The sequence below is a fragment of the Apteryx rowi genome, unplaced genomic scaffold (assembly GCF_003343035.1).
Source record: "Apteryx rowi isolate R43461 unplaced genomic scaffold, aptRow1 scaffold_2, whole genome shotgun sequence".
Lineage (NCBI taxonomy): Eukaryota > Metazoa > Chordata > Aves > Apterygiformes > Apterygidae > Apteryx > Apteryx rowi.
Window position 1 is genome coordinate 3,716,123 of NW_020448307.1, and position 19,981 is coordinate 3,736,103.

Below are 19,981 nucleotides of genomic sequence, written 5' to 3' on the forward strand. Positions count from 1 at the left end.
CTCTTTGTGAGGCTGTTGTGCAGGGAAGTGATCCAAGTTTAAAATAAGCATTTTTGGTCAGGTTATTTTAGTCAAGATCGAGTCCTTGACTGGGCTCACTGTGCAACCCCACATGCAATTATGCCATCACAGCTAAGGGAAAGATGTGGGACTGGAAACAAACAACGTGACTCCGGGCTGCCTAAGCTACCACTATGCCAAAAGAAACAGTAATCAAGCTGTACCAAATATTTGTTTTGAAAAAAATTTGAAATAACATTTCAGAACACTTATAGATGAAACATGTTTCGTAGTTAGGATAAAAGGCTATCACCAAAGCTAAAAATGGCTTCTAATTATACAGAATAAAGAGATATAAAATTAGACCCTCAGAAGTCTAAATGTAAGGTTGCACAGTGAATGTATAAATACTGAGTATTTAATATGAAATAAATAATACTAAATAAATATTTTGTAATCCTTCATGCCTGAGATCCCATTTGTCAAGCTATAGTCTACAATTATTGTTTAGGAGTAAAGGAGTTTCCTGGATATTGGTGGACCACTACCTCCATCTTTTCCTCACATCACTGTAAAAGTACACTTTTGTCCCTTCTGACTTTTTCACATTAGCTTTATTTTTTATTAATGGGGCTGTAAAACTTAAGAAACAGAGGTAGTTGTGAAATTATGCCCTGTAAAAATCTGTTGCTTAAAGTCTCATATATAAGAAAATGTCTTTTGTTCAAATGGCATTTATGGATTATGTTCTCTACCTGGCAACTGGTTTCTCTTAAAATGATAAAATATTAAGACCTGAATGGAAAATAATCTTCTTGGCTGTTCCAGTTCAAGAAATCTCCATGAGCCAATTTTTTTTAAACTGAGTATTACTCCAAGTGTAGATCAGCTTAACAACTGCTGACTCCACAACCACAAATGGTTTCTGAACAATCTTCATTCACTTTATTTTCAGAAACTATGACAAAATGTTGGTTAGAACACTCAATCCAGTGTTACCTTAACATATTTATAACACAGGGGGTGATCATCTGCAAGAGAAATAAATAACAGAACCTTTGGAAAGGCTGAGCTAATTAATTGTTATTCACATCATTTGGGATGAGTTGAGCATGTAATACTGATAGTATGTTAATAGTATGCGTAACTGCAGGAAAAAGCCAGACAGCCTGATCTTGCTTTTTAATGTGAAAGTATAAATTTTGTCTGTATTCATACATACCTTTAATGTAAATTTCTCCCTCCAGAGAATATACTTGTCTCAGGATTAAAAGAATGTTTAGATATTATTGTAAAAGGTGTAAGTGTGGCCAGCTCGAAGTGGCCACTAATGAGACAAGAAACACCTATAAAATCAGATGCTTAAGAGTTAGTATAAATATGCATTTTTAAGTAAATATCAGTTGTTTCATGATCAACACATTGAAACTATTCCTGTGGAGTGCATACATACCACAGCAAACTTATAAAATCCCCCACATCATTAAACAGCCATATTAACTTCTCAAAGATGAAGAAAAGAACAAAGATTTTACTCTACAAAGATTCTACAGTTTCACATGCTGGTACATTGCTTATTCCAGGAAAGATTGCTTGAATTTATTTTGTGTGTTTTTTCCACAGTCTGAAAATCAAATTGAGAAAAGAAAGTTAGCTGATTGACTGTTACATCTTCTAACAATTGTATAAACCATCATATATTTTCACTGATGTGCTCATTTACCTCTTGTTTTTCTTGACATTGATCAACATTGAGTAAAGAAGGTATTTTAGATACTTCAGAATTCTTTGCCTCCCTCTTCAGCATTTTTACCTGTTTAGCTTTCACAAAGAGATACATAATTATTTCTAGACTTTGTCTTTTTTCTACATTCTCCACTTACCTTCAAATTCTATGTCTAAATGGATTGATTCGGAAACTACTGAACTATTTTAGAGATTTTTCAGTTAAAAAATAATAATTCTTCGAATTTTATCCTAACTTTCATGTGTGTACAAGAAATATTCCTGAAGCCTAAAAATGCATGTGTGGTTTTTATCCTGTCTAATCATCTGATGCGTATTTTTTCCTAAGAATTTTCCACCAAAGCTACTTATTGGTTATTTAGGTCTTAGTTCAAATTAATACTTCTCTAGAACTAGCTTCTGATTTGTGCACCTGCAAAGCCAATTTGAATTTCTTACCTTCCATTCCTTTCAGCTCCTTTTGTTGTGATGTTATTAGCAGTTCCGGGAAGCGGATGTCTTTTTTCTCAGATTTTGAAATACCACATTTCTTTTGGTTCACACTGTTTGATCAGTCTGAGCAGTTTGTTCATATGCTGCGACCCTTTCTGACTGAATCTAAATGGAAAATCATAATGTCTGAAGGTGTGTGTGGTGTGCCTGTTACTTACTGCTCTCCCACTGTACTTTCTAAAGATTCCTGCCAGCTAACCGTAGTAAAATGTATTAAAAATTCAGATTTCAGTGGGGGCCCTAGACCCACTGTTCTGTAGTACTAGACAGAGAGCTCTCTTACACCGTAAATTAACACCATTGAGAGAACCTCCATAATGTTAAATACTTCACAAATCTTAAAAAGTTCTGTTATAACTCTGGTTCCCCAGTGTGCAGATAGCTATACAAGGATGGAGATACTACTTACCATGCATTGTTCATCATCTTAGTTTTAGCAGTGAAAAACATTAAAAAGCAGAGCGGGGAGGTCTTCGGGGAAAGACCTGAGAGCATGCTCGTGCCAAAAAGTGAAGCTGCAGCTAAGATTGTACTATCACTCCAGGAAAACTCCAGTGAGGAAAGATTTATTCTATATCTAATTCCAGTAAAGGCCAGGGTGAAAATCCAACAGCTTTATTGGGCTACAGTTTCATTCTTCGTGGACCTAACATGGTACGATTGTCACCACCAGTAGAAAAGCTCCAAGGATCGTTATGCCTCTCCTTAAATAAGTCAGTCTGGTACATTTCAAAACTGCAAATATATGTCAATCAAAATAAGCAAACAAAGAAAATACACGTACCTGAGGCACAGACTCTTCCTCCTGTTTGGTGCTGGTTCCCATCTGTCCCACTGATTGCCAAGGACTTATTTTCTTTGTTTTTTCAGATGCCCTGTGATAAACAAATGCAACTATGATACGCATAGCTGGGCCATTCAAGAGCTGAGTAGTAGGGTTATATAAGCCCCCTCACAATAATAAATGTTGCTGGAGGCATATATTTGGAATTTGAACATAGATGCATGCTTCAAATAATGCTCTTTAATGGTAACAGTTTGCATTTAGAATGGTATGTATCATGTGAAACGTAGTGAATGAATGTTGTAGCTTTTTGAACAACATGCCGGTGAGCATTTTAGAAAAAAAGAACCATATTTACATGTGAGAAACAGAATTTAGAAGGACTGTAATAACATCAGGAAAGACAGTATCATAACGATCAGGGTTCATAATGCTGCTTTTGCCTACAAATCTGCCTGAGTTCAGAAAAGATAACTTTCTGCAAAAACAGTATTTTGGAAGCAAAGTGTAGCCTAACGTGGGTTTTGTTTCTACTCTTAGTTTATTAAACGAGTCTAAAATAACTCAATTATGCCAAGACCAGCCATCCCACTAGGGAGCATGTCTACATTAAAAAGGAGGCAGCATGGACTGCACCAGATTTTTTTTGCCAAAGCTAGCATACAGCCAACCCTAACAATGGATAAAATCCTAGCAAAATGAGAACAGTATTAATTTAGTGAAATAAAGTTGGTAAGTTCACATTTCTTTTAATATTTTTTTTAAGTTAAAACAACTACCAACTGTCTCATTTAGAGATAAGCCCAAAAGATGCTAACCTTGTATGAGAAATTGGAAAGTGTGAATTGAAGTTTGCAGCAGTAAGGTTCCCGCAGGTTGGGTTGATGGGTGGCATTACTGAGCAAATTGCTGTCGACAGAGGATCCTCCGTCCTGGTGAGGAGATCACTGCTAGCCATTACAGAGGCAGTCACATCGGGGAGGTTAGGGTTTGCCTCTTCAGGAAAACCAAGCCGTGAGAAAACAGCCTGCTGAACAACTGTGTCTTCCTGATTAGTTTTTTCCATCTCTGGGATCGCTTTTTTCCTACCTTTCACTTTGGCAACTTTTACTTTTAGATTCCTTGATTTTTTGTCCTTTCTGAGATCCTAGAACAAACACTATGTCAAAATAGATATACACTCTAAATTAGATATTGTTTTGTATTTTCATGCTTTCACTCATACAAGAGGCCAAGAATTCCTCCAAGAGAAACACTGAGATCAGTAGAAGTTCAGTGTTTAGTGTTTCAGAATTGGACATTACCATCATTTGTTATTATTAGACTTTCCTGCCATCACAGAACATTTCTTAGAAATGTAAGGATAAGTGAGCTTTTTTGACCTTTTTTTTTTTTAATTCCACCCTTGTGTAATAACATCAAATACACTGAGACAACAAAACTACTTTAACATGTCTTCATATTATTGTGCCAATACACAAAAATGAACTAGAAAATTTGGCTGCAACATGTTGAAAGAGAACTCCACTTGCATCTCAGAATTAAGAACAAAAATATACATGTGTGTCAAATGAGTGGTTTAATGCGAAACATTGATTTCCTTTTCCCAGACCTCTTCCCTTTGGGAGCTGGGGTTACTAGGCAATGGTGTACCAGTGCAGACTGGGTACTATCCTGGGACACTGCAAACAAGTGACACTCCCACATCTCTTAACCCAAGGTCTGGCATTCTGTTAGGACTTTATTTACATTAACATTCCCCTTGTCTTCAGTCTCGTTTTTTGCCATTCAGAGTATAGCAGTCGAAAGCTGGACTGAAGAATAGAGGTCAAATGAACCATATATACATAGGATAGGGGACTGCTGACAAGCCAGCTGCCCTTCCACATGGAAAAAGAACTTTTATTTCTTGTCACTCATGAAACACCGTATTTATTCCACTCATCAACAAATTTCATGTTCCCCAAACAAGCTTTCTCCAGGTGGAGAAACTGGTTAGGAAAGTATGCTACTCCTGCCATCACCAGAAAGGCCGAAAGAACAATTCAGGAGTAAAAGCCAGTTCCCAGCCCCAGTGGTTTTCAAAAGAGAAACTTTCACATGGCCAATTGATGGCTTCCACCCTACTGAGAGCTCCTCTAAATGTTTGCTTTTTTCCTTCCCCAGGCCCTAGGATTGTTATTTTCCTCTCTGTTAACCCTTGCTAGGCCCTAGAGAAGGGAAGGACAGGGAAAAAAAAAACAAAACACAAAAAAACACCACTCCCTTGCTGCAGTGTCCAAAAGAAAGTGGGACATTAACTTCTGGTCAAAATATAAAGAAAAGCAAGCTCATAAAATGCCTGTGTACACCAAAAAGCATATGGGGACCTGGGAAAGATGAAATAACAACTCAGCATGCACTACTGGTTTGAACATTATCTTCTAACATTGCTCTTGGAGCCTGAAATTAAAGGATCTATCAGTATTCAGAAAGCACAGTTAAGGGAAAAATAGATCTGAGAACTCTTTAAAGGGGCATCTTATCAGCTTAAAAACTGCAGTGCTGTTTGAGTATTGTTTCCTGTGATAATTAAGATGTCTACAATCAAAAGCAACTAGAGAAAAATAATAACCTTAAGTGTGTAACAGCACTTGCTGTACAATCAACTCTTTAGTTGGTTGTTTTGCAAAATACATAAAGAAAGAACAGGAAAAAAATACAGATAGTTTGATTAAAAGAAAAAAAAATCAAAATGTGTTACAGCATTCACAGTTAATACCTAAAGGGACTTTATGTCTGGAAACTGAACAGATTTCTGGTAGGGGTTCAAGACAGCAATTTTTTTTTCCTGAAATTTTTAATATGATGCTCTATTACTTTTCCACAGTGGAGACTGGAATTATCCAGAATTATTGTGACTGGAATTATGAAATACATAACAAGAATGGCTCGGTGCAGACCATCTGCACCATCACAGCACTGAATGCTTTGTTCTCAAACTCTTCCAGAACATGGCCAGCTTCTCTGTATAACATCAGTGCTGCCACTTACGCATCTGTGATATTTTTGAGCACTACACATCATCAATTTCTGAGTTAACTGGTCCTCGAACTTTCCAAAAACAGGTGAAAATACAGAACCTGTATCACTGAGAAAGTGCCACAGTTCTCATGCTGTGACAACACACTAAGTAATAATGTGCAAATCACCAAAAAATGTTCCATATCCTCTAGGAGGAAGATTCTTTTACTAATGAAAAAGTTTTTGGTGCTGGTGTTTAAAACCACCTATAAAATACAAGTGGCGTGAAATGGTGTACGTGGGCTAGCCATCAGGAAAAGTAGGAACGTAGCAATATAACAAATAAGTCTTTGAAGTTTGCTCCTTCATGTGTTTTTCCCCACCGTATTTATTCTAACTACAGATACATTGTCTCTTGTTCAGCAGAGTGTTTAAACATATAATCCATTGTCTTACTATAAAAATCTATAAGCATGTGCTTGAATCCAATGCACCTTTGTTAACTTCGTTCTGTTTGATTTTGGAAATACCCATCTCCCAAAACAGATCAAGCAACATGCAGTTTTACACTGCAGTGACACTGATTTGATTGAACTGCATGAAGACATATAGTTAATCTAATAACACTGTGTTGTAATTAAGATGAAAATTTTATGCAGCAATAAACATTTTAAGAAAACCAATTCTCACCTTCCTAAATACTGGGCCATTCAGACAGGCATTAAAACGAGCACTTCTCTTTTCATCTTTTAGTAGTCCTACATCTTTGTTATTCCCTCTGAGTTTTAAAAGAGAATTTAATTTTGCTTCTTGTAAGCATTTGGCTTTCAGTTCTGGTAAGAATCTAGTAAGAAAAAGGGAAATCATCTTTTAACTTATATTAAATAATAATTTCTCTTAAAATAATCTGTCAGCATCTAAACTAAATCCATTATTTAACAACTCAGAGTGCCAAATAACTCATGCGTAGTTCCAAGTATAATGCCAAGCCTACATGTTAAAAATAGAGCTTGTCAATAAACAACATATCTAGCACACAACTGATGCTTGGCCATTAAAACAGATTTAAAAAAAATTGTTTTTAAACTTATAAGTACTCTGTTCCTTACAAAAAAAGAGATTTAATAATGCAAATTTTATTCAGAGGAGATGTTTCACTTTTGATGTTGACAAATTATGGGCTGTTTCATTCATCTCTAAAGAGCAAGGAAGGTTTCTGATATAAACAAAATGCCTTTGAAGTTTGATTGATTCACTGAATGACTAGCCATCCTCTAATGTTTTTATGCTTCAGTTCTCTTTTACTAAATATTTGACACTACAATGTCAAATTAAGCCTGAAAAAGGGAATTTCACAAAAAAAACTAGTCTCTGTACAGTGATTTTATATTGCATTTAATATAGCCATTGTCCTAATTAGTACTTTAATATTTCTAACTATAAAATATCATATTGTGTTAAGGATATATTTGATTTTTATAATTAGAATTTTGAGTGCTAGAAGACAGCTTTGGAAAGTGTGGTTATCAGAATTAAAAAAAATTGAAGAGCTACAAGCCACACTCTCCCTTACTGATCAAAAATTAGGAAAAAGGAACATGTAACCTGCAAAAGCTTGCATGTCCTTTGCAGTAAAAAACACCTACACTATGTCCATATAAAAGACACCTATACATACTAACAGACACTTGTGTTTGCAATTACAGCTTCTGAACATGACCTGGGATTTCTGAGGATGAAAGCAAGCATACAATATTATATCCTCGTTAGAAATGGTTGCTGTATAGACTGACGAAAGAAATCCCATGTATTTCAAAGGGCACAAGACCAGGCTCTATAGCCACACCTACTGGCTAGCCAGCTGAACACAAGACAGTGAGGTTCAGATGAAGCTAATAGTAATTTTTAGACAAATCACTCCAAAACCATGCTTAATGCTGTATCACACTATGGTGCCCTAAATATGTTAAAAAGAATAATGTTAAATAAATATTTTTAAAAGCATTTTACAAAGTGCTATATGGAGGGTTTATTTTTTAAACTTTTTTGGGGGGTAAAGTCAAGCATTCAACAAATTAAATACCAGAAATATTATTTCCTAAGCAACCATAATCTATTGTCCTCTATCTATGCATTATAAGATGATTGCATAATATATGCTATTTTGACTAAGGATTTTGTTTTATTCAGGGCATGGGACAGCCTCCATCTGGGTGGCAGCATGCAGTTTTATCTTCATTAGTCAGTGTGATCCTATGCCTTAATTTTCCCTCACTCTGCAAATTGTAACTCTGTGAACAGTTATTGCTAAGTGACACTTATCAATGGAGTGCACAAATTCTTCACAAGCATTAATGGATATATTATTAATGAACGTAGCAGTCTGTGAAGCAGCGAGTGCAATTATCATTTTTACAAAAAGAAACAGAAGCACACAGTATTGCTGTAAACAGGGTTCGTTAATGCCATGTGCCCACTTGACACACCTAGGACATGAGCTTTTCAAGTACTTAGCACTGCACAGGATTTGGTTTTTAATTGCGTATCTTATTGACTCCAGTTGTATTTCTGAGTTCTCAGCACTTGTGAAAGTCTGCTCAATAATCTCAATTCCAGAAACCAGAAAAATGAGACTGACCATGCAAGAAAATTTTCACTTAAGTAACCTGTTCAGTTTTTGCAGGAACTGTGGAGAAGGATTAGAATGCTGTTCTTCAGGATAACATACACAAATCAAAAGGTACTAGCAAATTTCAGTCTGGGTAACATTGTATTTTTCTCTAGCCTTTTGCTTTGAAAGGCTGTTTTGACTGGATGGAATCCTTCAGGAAAAAATACAGTTTGAGAAAGATATTTTGAGTCTAAAGTTTCATACCAAGCATTTATAAAGTATGGCAGAAACTGGAAACAGGAGAATTATAAAAAGAAGTGTTGGGCAACCTTAATAAGAGGTGAGGCTGAAAGCTCTCTATAATTTTATGGTATCAGTGTTCTAGCTGAACGTATAGCTAAATATATACTTCTATATGAAACACGTTTCTAGATTTTCTGATTTTTTTAAAACAACAGCTGTGCTGTAATAGGAACAGTTGCATATAACAAAAATGTAACAATTATTATATTTAAGCTACTATTTTTACAAGTTTATATGTGATACTTTACCAGAAATATCTAAAACTGTTAGCAAAAAAAAAAAAAAAAAATCCCCCCCAAAACCCCCCACATTTTCATTGTCTCTAAGACTCTTTGTCCAGAACCAGTGCTGTTACTCTATGAAATTTGTGCCTCTTGAGGATCAGGCTCAACATGGCGAAGACTTGGCCAGTGTCTCTGAATCCACTCTTGTATGCATGGGAGAATATATAATGAACATTTTGTCAGTGATCTCAGAGGACTTTTTCTAAGACCTCTTTTGGGAACCTTTGGGGACATACAGGCTCCTATGAATACCTCTACTTTGCTGTTTTTTGTTGACAGAATAGCAGGAGTCAAATCCTGCATTATGCTACATTACATCTGAGGAACTTGAAACAGTAACTGCACAGCTACTTAATAAAACACAATTTTTTTCATGAACTGGAGTATCTTGGATTCTTTATGACAGTAAGGATCAAAAAGGAAATCATTTGTTTTAAAGATTCAAAAAATTCTTAAAAAAAACCCCCACACTTATATACCTGTGTATCACACATTTTTTTATTACAGCTCCTTCAAAAATGTCCAAATTCTGATATTATAGCTTCTTATATTCTAGTGACTAAATAAAATGCTTACTTTTCAATAAATCCATCCTTAGTAAAATAGTCATGCCTCAGCAAATCAGAGCAAGAGATCCTATCATCAGGGTTTATTTGTAAACAAGCCTGTAAAACATCAGGAAGATTACTTTAGAAGAAAGCATCTCATAATGACACATAGTATGCTACAATGTAAGCAACATCCTGTATTACCAAAGGCAGTAATAAACCAACATCAGTTCGCATTTTACAGGGGATACTAGTACATTAGTGCATAGTTACAAGTTCATATGTATTCATTTCAAAACTTCATATCATTACATTATAAAGAATCTTTCCACCTGGTGGTATTCACAATTTCTGTCCTCAAATTCTCTCTTAATTTTTTTGTCATTGCACTTATTTCAGTAGCAATAGAATAGGATCCAGACATCCTAGATGTTATGTAACCTAGTTCACTTTTTTTTTTGGCTCATCTTACTGAATTTGAGGGTGGGTGGAAGGTGAATTATTATTTTAGCTCCCAATTCTAGGGTAGGTAAGGGCCCTAGAGTTTTCTCTAAATTATACTGGAGAGAATATTCCCTCTAGGAGCACTCTGCTGGCTGAGGACTGTCCCAAAATACTCTTCTAATTTGTTAGACAGGGGTTATGAATGGAATATCAGAGTAGCCACGGAAATTATACATCAACCCAGGATTCTTTGAACTCCCATGCTGCCCCTTTTTCTCTGTGGCCAATGATCTGTCCTTACATCTTTATTTCCAAATTGCATTTAACTTCCCTCATTTGGGTATTCTGTTCCTTTTCTGGGACTTGTGTGCTACCCTGTGCCATAAACTTCATATTATTCATATGCACAAATAGAGCCTGAAGTTCTTAGTCTTGCAATTTTTGAGCATGGAATAGGAAACATACATGAGAAAGCTACCCTAAAGGTATCACCTTAGAGCTTTTTGCTTTTTAGGAAAACATGGCATCTATGACTACAGACTCTCCTTCCAACACATGAAGGCTTCTCTGGGTGTATCAGAAGATAACGACAGTTTTGCAACTAGTAGACAGGTCAGCTAACAGTTCACATGGACTTAGATACACTGCCATCAGTGTTTCTAAACCTTATGTTACTATATCCACTCTATATCACATTCATAAATTCATTTTTTCCATAACTGAGAGATACTGCCTAACTTTAAGGCTGCCTATCTTTAGCTTCTTAACTTAAAGGTCCAGGCGAAAAAGGTAGGATCCCTTACCAAAAGAAAGAGAGGTTCTTCCATAAGCAATTTAGAATATCTGCTTTAAGAGTTTAATTATTGCCTGATTAGGGCGATCTGAAGCATTTTCTGAGAGTCCCTAACTTCTCTCCATTGACTCTTCAGATGACGAACAGTCTTCTAACTTAAACAAATAAATCAATGTCTGAAATAGATGGTTAATACCCTGCTAAATGCATAGGAAGTGATCAACTTCCTTTATCAAAAAACACATCCTAATTCTGAAAGAACATCCTCCATCCCTCAAATTTCCATTCTTTGCTTCCAGCTACCACAGCTGGATAATGATGATGGCCAGTTCTGAGGTGGGCCATTTTATAATGTGCCTTTATGCATTCTCTGTGTGATTTCTCTTAAGCACAGGAAATCTAAAAGAAATCCAAGCAAGTCCAGTAAGACAAACTAGTTTATAAAATAAATTCTCCTGGAATCAAAGTAATATCATGGATAAACTATTTTTTCTTTCTTCTCTCATATGCTTCAGTTCAAAGCTACATTTCATCTTAAGTAATAAACCTAGTTGTTATAACTTAACACCTTTATCACAAATTCAACCCGTCATCAGCAAAATCAATGTGAGAGGTGCATAGTTACTAGTTCATATGTATTCATTTCTTGTGAGAGGTTTAAACAGATTTATCACTACAACTGTGAGAGATTTGCAAAGACATAAGAAAGCTAGAGAGAAAAGGACGGAATAAAACTGTAACACTGTCCACTTCAACTTGTGCAGTCATCCCTTTTGTTAATGTTGCAATTCAGCCACTGAAGGAAATCTTGGCTGCTAGTCCTTCATTTTCCCAGTCCTCAATGAATGAAAGAGATCCTTCATTTCTCTGAAAGCAACAGTATTTTCTACTGCCAAAAAAAAAAAATTATTAGCTAGAAACCCTGCTAAGTGAAAGCTTCATTGGTCTTTATTAAACAAAGTACTGCACAGCTTTTGTTCAAATTTTCATGATGTTAATAGATTACTAGAAATGCCTGGTATCACCACTACCATTATAGATTTGTAAAGAAGCTTTCCACTTGTCATTTATTTTAAGGCTTAATGAACAAGCTCTCTATATGGAAGAGCACATTTTAGGTATGCTGTCAAAGAGAGACAGAATAAGCTAGTGAGAAAGAAAATACATCACAATTAGATTATTCCTCCTCCATCTGCTCGCTCTCAAATCTTTATATGACAGGAAACTGACTGACTATTGGATTTTTGATTTTTTGTAATGGAAATGGTAAAACCTAAGTCCATTCCTGTTCTCACTGACTCCTGGAAACAATATTCAATGTCTGAACAGAATACAGACCTTTTTTTTAAACCACTGCTGCCTGCAACTGCATTTCAGTGAATATAGTAATTATAACATTGATGAATTTAAATTAGCTTAAATGCTTACGAAAAATGGGACTGACACTTGTTCTCCAGAATCTCCTTGGCACTTCTGAAAATCCTAACTTCTCTGATTAGCAATTTCTGATGGTCCACATTCTTGATGTGTGGACATTCCCAATTAAACTGGCTGAACTACTCATACGAGTTAAGGATAAAGATCGTAACTGAATGGAGATTCCAAGAGCAAATACCATATAGCAGATTAATTAGCATAATGCACAAAGAGGATTTCACATATTCAGCTGTACTGATAGGAAAAACACATATTTAACTTTGACAAGTTAAACTATTTTTTTCAAACTTAGTACAAGTACTGAAATATTAACTCATCTTAAATCAAGTGCTTTGGATATATGTATTTCTCGTATCCTAAACCTTGCTGTCCGTTGAAGCGCCAGCCTAACAGAATAATATTCACTCTACAAAACATAAAGGACTCCTGCAAATCCTAGGATAACTCTTCTCTGGAGTGATGTTCAGGGTCAGCAGCTGGGTAGAGAAGCAGATTTCTGTTCCAGATTTAGATAGGCTAACATGGATTGCAATGACTACATGTTAGATAGAGGGTTCTTCACCTTGTCAGTGAAGTTACCAATTATACATAATGGCAAGTAATAATAATTATCAAGTTTGATACTCAGGCCTTCTCTAACGTACATGAACCATATCTGCCAGCAAGGCAGTGAGCTGGGGATACTTTTTCCTTGCATTTTTAGGATGCTGGACTTCAGGAAGTACCATCCCTGAAAAAACTGGACTTCTTATAAAAATACTCTGAAGATGAGGTGTCAAACTGCCTGAAAAAAAAGTACATTGTGAACAGATAATAAATTAGCTGGTTAAAACAGATATAAAGATTATACACTGTAATCTTATTCTATTATTTGCATGGAGATGGCTAAAATACATTAAAAAAAATCTCTTATCAAAAAGCCTGCAGTTTTCAAGGCTGAAATATATTCAACCATGAAACATGGCTGTATTTCTCTCTGTAACTTCCTCTTTCAAAGAAAAAGGCTATATAAAAGCAGGTCCTTCTAGCTGACTCATACTGCACTATAAACTATATTTAAGGTTTGAGAAAAAGAAATAATTCCAGCTTATGAAAAAGATATTTACTTCTATGTTTGTAGTTCACATTACCAAAATAACTATTGTAATGTACTATTATTATTAATATCTAACAATATGATTGAGAACATACAGAATAGAATTATCACTTTCTTTACAATCCCAAACCGCCTCCGCAGAATTCCTTAATATTAGATGGACAAAACCAAAATTTTTGCTGCTGCAAGTTTAGATCTCTGTACAAGAGATAAAAAGAAATCCTACATGCTCTCTTTAAACCCTCAGCCAACATAGTTGTTATTATAAATGTCTTGTAGATTTTTTCATAAAAAAAGAAAAATGTTGTTCATACAGTACAATTTGTTATTAATTAATTAATTGGGATACTTAAAAGTAACATGTCATGGGCAATGCAAAGTAATTAGTCTTAAAAACAACTTCAGTCAGTCTCTACTAAACTACTTTCAATGACTGATTTTGTTATCAGATATCCTGTTGTCTAAGAAACATTTAAAATAGTTCTGTGGTAACATTAATTGTGCAAAGAACCTGCATTAGTAGTTTCAGTGTCACACTGAGACCCATCCATGCAATCACAGGCCAACAGTTAATAATTGCCTGTCTTTTCCAATTTAATTGTTATAAGCAGCTAGTATAAGTATTTTGATAAAGAAACTTGTCTGTATATCCGTACACCTTCAGTATTTCTTAAGGTAATTCACCATGTTATTTAGATAACAGCAATCGGTTTGGGAGATACCGAGGTGTTCAATAACCCACAGGTTAAGCTTACATACAGACAAATGAAACTAACTTTTAAATGGTGGCAACGAAATTGAAAAGATGGTTTGGTATGAACAGTAACATCTTGCTAACTCCACACTACTCTTTGTCCACATATTCTTATCACTCAAATATGGTGCACATGTGCTAGAAAGTCTGCATGGAAAATGACAGCTTTCCTAAGTGAAGAGTTTTTTCATAAAAGTGATTATCTGTCCTATCAGCAGGACTATATTAGAAAAAATATAATTGCTTACTTAATAATCCTGACCCTTCAATAAGCTACACAGGAATCTACTGTCACAGATTATGCAACAATCAAATTAATATTATGTATAAAAGCTTTTCCTTAAATACCATCTGATTTACACAATAGTAATACTCACCTACTTTAGTTACAATTTTATGAAGTAAATCTAGGTCAGAACTGCTACGTAAATAGGGCTTTCCAGTCGCCATCTCAATCATCATGCAACCTAGAGCCCAGATGTCAACAGGTCTATGATCAGAAAAGGAATAAGGTTCTCAGCAACACGGAGATTTAAAATGAAGAGAAGTGATATTTAAAAGAAGTATTTAGAAAAAATTTCAGTATTTCTAAAACAATAAATATTATAAAATACAAAATAAAATACTTAGCGAGAATTATACACTTGGAAAAGAAACCTCTAACACTTCCAAGTTACCATATTGTCAACCATGTATGCTACCTCTCAGAAAGCGCAAACCTTTTATAAGTTTTACAGTATCTTATATTGTATGGTTCTTTATAGCTTTCAGATAACCTTTACTAGCTGAGAATCACATGGGTTCTGCAACAACAGCCACTTATTATATAGATACTATGTAAAATCATTTGCAGGGCAAGCAGGCACAGGTTAACTAGGAACAGTGTTCATCAGTCCTCGTTTTCTGTTTCCCAGGAATGAAGCTGCCCAGAGAGAGCAGACTGTCCCCACACAGACACAGCTTTACAGACTGTATGTCCTCCGATCAGGTCCCTGACAACCTGAAAAGGACTGCAGCTGGCAAAAAGGAGACAGGGCTAATTCAATGTATTCCTCGGAAAATCTGCATCCCTCTGCCCCACTGGTTGCTCTAGCTATTACCTGCATACAAACATATTCCAGTCTCTTTTTAATTTGATAATTTATTTTTTTTTACAATCACAAGATAAACAAGTATGATACTTATGAACTTATATTGCTAGAATAAAGTGTACATCAGTGCAACCTTAGTAAAACAAACAAGACTGCTACGAAAACATGACTTTGATTCATATAACTGTAATGGAATGTATTATGAATTAAATGTTCCCTTAACTAAGATGCAATATTACATTTAAAAATATTCTTGTGTCTTAGTTCATATGGTTATCCTAAGTTGGGGGGGAAGAAAAAAAAGAAAAAGCCTGAGCTGATGAAAGCTGATGACAATTTTGGTAGAATAACACTTTAAAGCAGGGCTACTCAATTGACTTTTGCTGAAATCCATATGGCAGCCTTTGCCTAACAGGGTGCTGCCTCCAGCTCTGCCCCTACAAAATTTACTTGCAACTCACTTCAGATTAGTTTGCTATTTGATTAGCTTTAAAAAATTATCATCTTCTAGAGATGTAGGAAAATTATGAATAATCTGTGCGATCTATAAAATACAGCATTGTATTTAAACTTCTCAATGATTTCACTATCTGGAGCCAGAGTGTAATGGTATCCATCTTAGACCTCATATGTAGACACATTGCAGACACCATCTTTTATTTAGATTTTATATGATTATTTTCCTTTTTTTAATGTTATATTATATGCAAAAGCCCAAGTGATATGAATGCTTCTCCTATACCAAATGAATAACAGGCACTGAAAAGCAAAACAAAGCAAACCCCCACATACTTTCCATAAGTCCGATCTTTTAAAACCAGTTCAGGAGCCCTGTACCATCGCGTAGCCACATAATCTGTATAAACATCACCAGGGGTAGCTAATGTTCGAGAAAAACCAAAATCACAGAGTTTGGTAATTCCACTTTGTGATACCAAAATATTTTCAGGTTTGATATCACGATGTATGACCTGAAGAAAAAAACAAAAACAAATCAATTTAATAAGAAACAGGTTCTGTTTCTTATTTTTCTGTACAAAAAAAAGAAAGGCTGAAAAAAACCCCACCCTCCTGCTCCTTCAGAATTGATCCTGGAAGGCACAGAGTGCCCTAATTTTCCAAAGTCATCCATGTGCTGATACTACTGCAAATAGCAACTGCTTAATGTAGGTGATGAGAAAAGGTGAATAGGATTTCTGCACAATACCCTACCTCTCCACAGCAGGATAAAACAAAAGTGGTTAAGAGAAATGAGACAGGACAAAGAAAAAGGACAAGGTGGGAGTAGGGAAGGATAAGCAAGCTTCTGTGAAACACTGCAACACCAGGGAAGACAGTTGAAAAGGTAGCTGATTAACCAAGAATAACAAAATAGACTGTATCTAAAAATTAAAGTACTAAGCATATTTGGCTTTTCAGAATTTCAGAGATGGGTCCAAATACTACAGAGCCCAAATACTACACTGATCATCTAGTCAGTTGTCCCTTTACTATGTTGTTTCAATTCTGCAGATCATTTCAAGCCAACTAGAAGTACTTAAACTATTATAAACAAAACTATTATAACAAATAACAAAATAAACAAAAAACTATTATAAAGAAACAAAACTTTTTTTCTCAACAAAGAATTAATACTGTCAATATCTGTATGACAAAGCACTACAAAAATAAGAAGTGTGATCTGAAAGTTATAACACTGTTTTGTGTTCAATCTTTCAAGTAAGTACTTACATTATTGTTGTGGAGATACTCAACTGCTCATAGTATCTGGAAGAGGTATTTTTAAAGCCTTTTGTTATCCAATCCACGGCAATAATGCTGGAGCTCATCTAAAATTGTATGATCAACAAATTCAAACACCAAGTGAATTCTTTTTTTCTGCCTAAATACGTCAATCAGGTTGACCGTATTCTCATGATGAAATTGCTGTTGGTAAAAGAGGAAAAGCACTTTCTACCATGGCTTTTTATTTCAATTTGGACAGGCTTTCTCTTTAGAAATGCATAACAACAAACAAAGAACTATCCTTTACTTAAAGATTTACATTATTTTGAAAATATGCTACAAGTCTTTGTTCTTTTCCTTCAGCCTTCCTCCAATACTTCAACATACTTGCCAATTCATTTTTGACAATACATCTCCAGGCTCTGAACTAGTACCTTCTAGTGACTGAGGAAAATGTGTTGCTACGACTGGCTATATTTTAGGAAAAGAATCACATCACACAGAAATTAAGAAACACATAAACACTGTTTCTTTGATGGTACAATATCCAGAAAGCTTTTTCTTCACTTTTGTGCAAGACTATTAATGCTGAGCCAAAAACTGCTATCACCTGCAGGGATGTAAAACAGAAATACAGCACTGAAATGAGCAGCTGTTCTCATCAGCTTAAAAAATACCCTCTTGTGTGCACTTTATTTATATTACTAAATCGTAGACAAGAAGTAACATATTAGAAGAATCACACTGAAAACATGTACCATTTCAGATTCAGCTCTATCTACTACTTGTTTTTACATTACTATCTGCTGATATTTTGAAGCAGTTTTATTAACTCAGTACAAAGTATCTGTCTTTAATTACCATTATTTAAAAAAAAAAAAGCCCATGTCATCAGCGGTATCAAGTCTCATTAATGCCACTGAGGTCTATGAAATTAGATCACATTTAGAGCTACAGCCTCTACTTACACTAACTTAAAGAGAAGTTGAAGCACCATTATGGCAAAATGTGCCATTATGCCTAATTAAAAATTGATAAGAACTAAATTTTTAAAAAGTGTCCCATTAGCACAAAGAGCAGAAGTGGGGCTGAATACATATTACAAAACTGAGAATCAAAATTTGTAACCCTGTAATTTGACTATAAATTATTGTTCCTGGTTCGATACTTTGCAGAAGCTCAATACGACCAGGACAGGCTAATGTTAGAGTTAGGTACCTCTGGCTAGGAGAAAGTCCAACATGATCTGTGTCTATACTAAAATTTTTGCAGAACTTCGTGAACATAGGTCTAGACTCCAATATTACCACTAAGTTTTGAAGGGAAATCTCCCCACTGCAGTACAGCAGTGCTGTAATATTTTTGTAAGGAAATATTTGTACATAATCCCTCTTCTGTTTATGGATAACACAGAACTGGTATAATAAATACACCACCCCTTTTGTGGCCAATGTGCATTGAGTATCCTGGGAAGAGAGCCAAAGCAAAGTGATGTAATCCACAGCTGAAAAAAAGGCCACCTGGGGAAGTTAGAGCAGTATGCAATTTAAACAGCAAAACTGACCTTTGAATTAAAGAAGCACAAATGGCAGCCCTTCAGCCTTTTCTGCTTGCTCTCTCAAGCGGCCTGATGTAGCTGAGGATCCATCTCACAGAGAACATGCACATCTTACTTAAGGTCACACCATAAGTCAGTGACCATCAAGTGCAATAAACAACTAGATATTAAACAAGTTACAAATTTTGTATTGAGCATGTAGATAATTTACAAATATAGACTAGTAGGAAAGATCAACATGTTTCATGCTTTGTTTAAATTCTGGTGTCTTCAATTAAGCTGCCATGGATTACCAGGGACAGAAGAGCACAGACAAGTTTTTTCCAGTATTCACATAAACGGCATTAAAAGGCTGATCTACCAAACTTTGCACTTTTCTGAAGAAATACACACTAATAACACCACACAAAGTCAAAACAGTTAAAAATCCCCTGCAACTCACATATATTCTTTCACTATTTAATTTAAACCCAGATTATTTTTCTTATCAACATCTCAGACCTTGTCTTCAAATTTACTTTAGATACTCATTTTAATTTGGCAGCAAAATATTTCAGAAACAAAAAAGTAAGAATTTTTCATGCTATTTTGTGCATGAAGCAGCCTACAAGCTACCACATACTCTGCTAATGATGCAGCTCTGATTTTCAAGCCATTTCCCATTTGTTTTACATATTTAGAGACAAACCTGTAGAAACTTCACTTCTCTCATTGCAGTTTTGTTAAAACATTTTCCTGATTTCTCATACAATATTTTAATGGCCACTGTCTGTCCCGTGTCCTTGTGCCTGCACTTCACTACTGTTCCGTAACTTCCCTCTCCCACTTTGTCAAGGATCTCGTACATCTCCATCTTCACTGGTTATTTCTTCATAGAAAAACAAAAGTTTGAATTAATTAGAGGTACACACAATTCTTTAAGCGTATATGTATAGACAATGTTTCAAGGGGAGTAACTCCTGAAGACAGCAATAGTTTCCCAATTCCTGAACATTTCTGCAAGCCCGCAAGGTGAAATCTCCCAAGCCTTCAGCTCAGCTTTTTTTTTTTTTTTTAGTACATATGCATATGACGACAGTCAAGAGCTCACCCACGCACACTCCTAGAGATGTCTACAGAGCCCGACTTTAAATAAAAGTGGGTTGAAGAAGAGGAATAAAAGCTAAACAAACAAACCCCTCATCCTCTAGAGCGCGCAGGCACGAGCAGCGCGACAGAGGAAGGGCCGGGTATTTGCGTTATCACACTGCCGCAACGCCCCGCGCAGGCACGGCAACGGGCGGAGGCTTGAAAACGCCCGCGGGCGCTGAGC

General features: G+C 35.5%; 1 protein-coding gene across 1 annotated transcript; it reads right to left on the reverse strand.

Moving 5' to 3' along the window:
• Nucleotides 1-1,338: 1,338 nt before the first annotated feature.
• Nucleotides 1,339-19,943, reverse strand: CDKL3 (cyclin dependent kinase like 3). The gene is given in 13 exon segments (XM_026063487.1): nt 1,339-1,624; nt 1,724-1,821; nt 2,185-2,292; nt 2,295-2,343; nt 3,023-3,113; nt 3,841-4,169; nt 6,716-6,869; nt 9,800-9,888; nt 13,090-13,229; nt 14,673-14,785; nt 16,179-16,357; nt 17,118-17,312; nt 19,358-19,943. Coding segments are annotated over 13 exon segments (1,779 nt in total). The 5' UTR covers nt 19,523-19,943; the 3' UTR covers nt 1,339-1,555.
• Nucleotides 19,944-19,981: the final 38 nt, after the last annotated feature.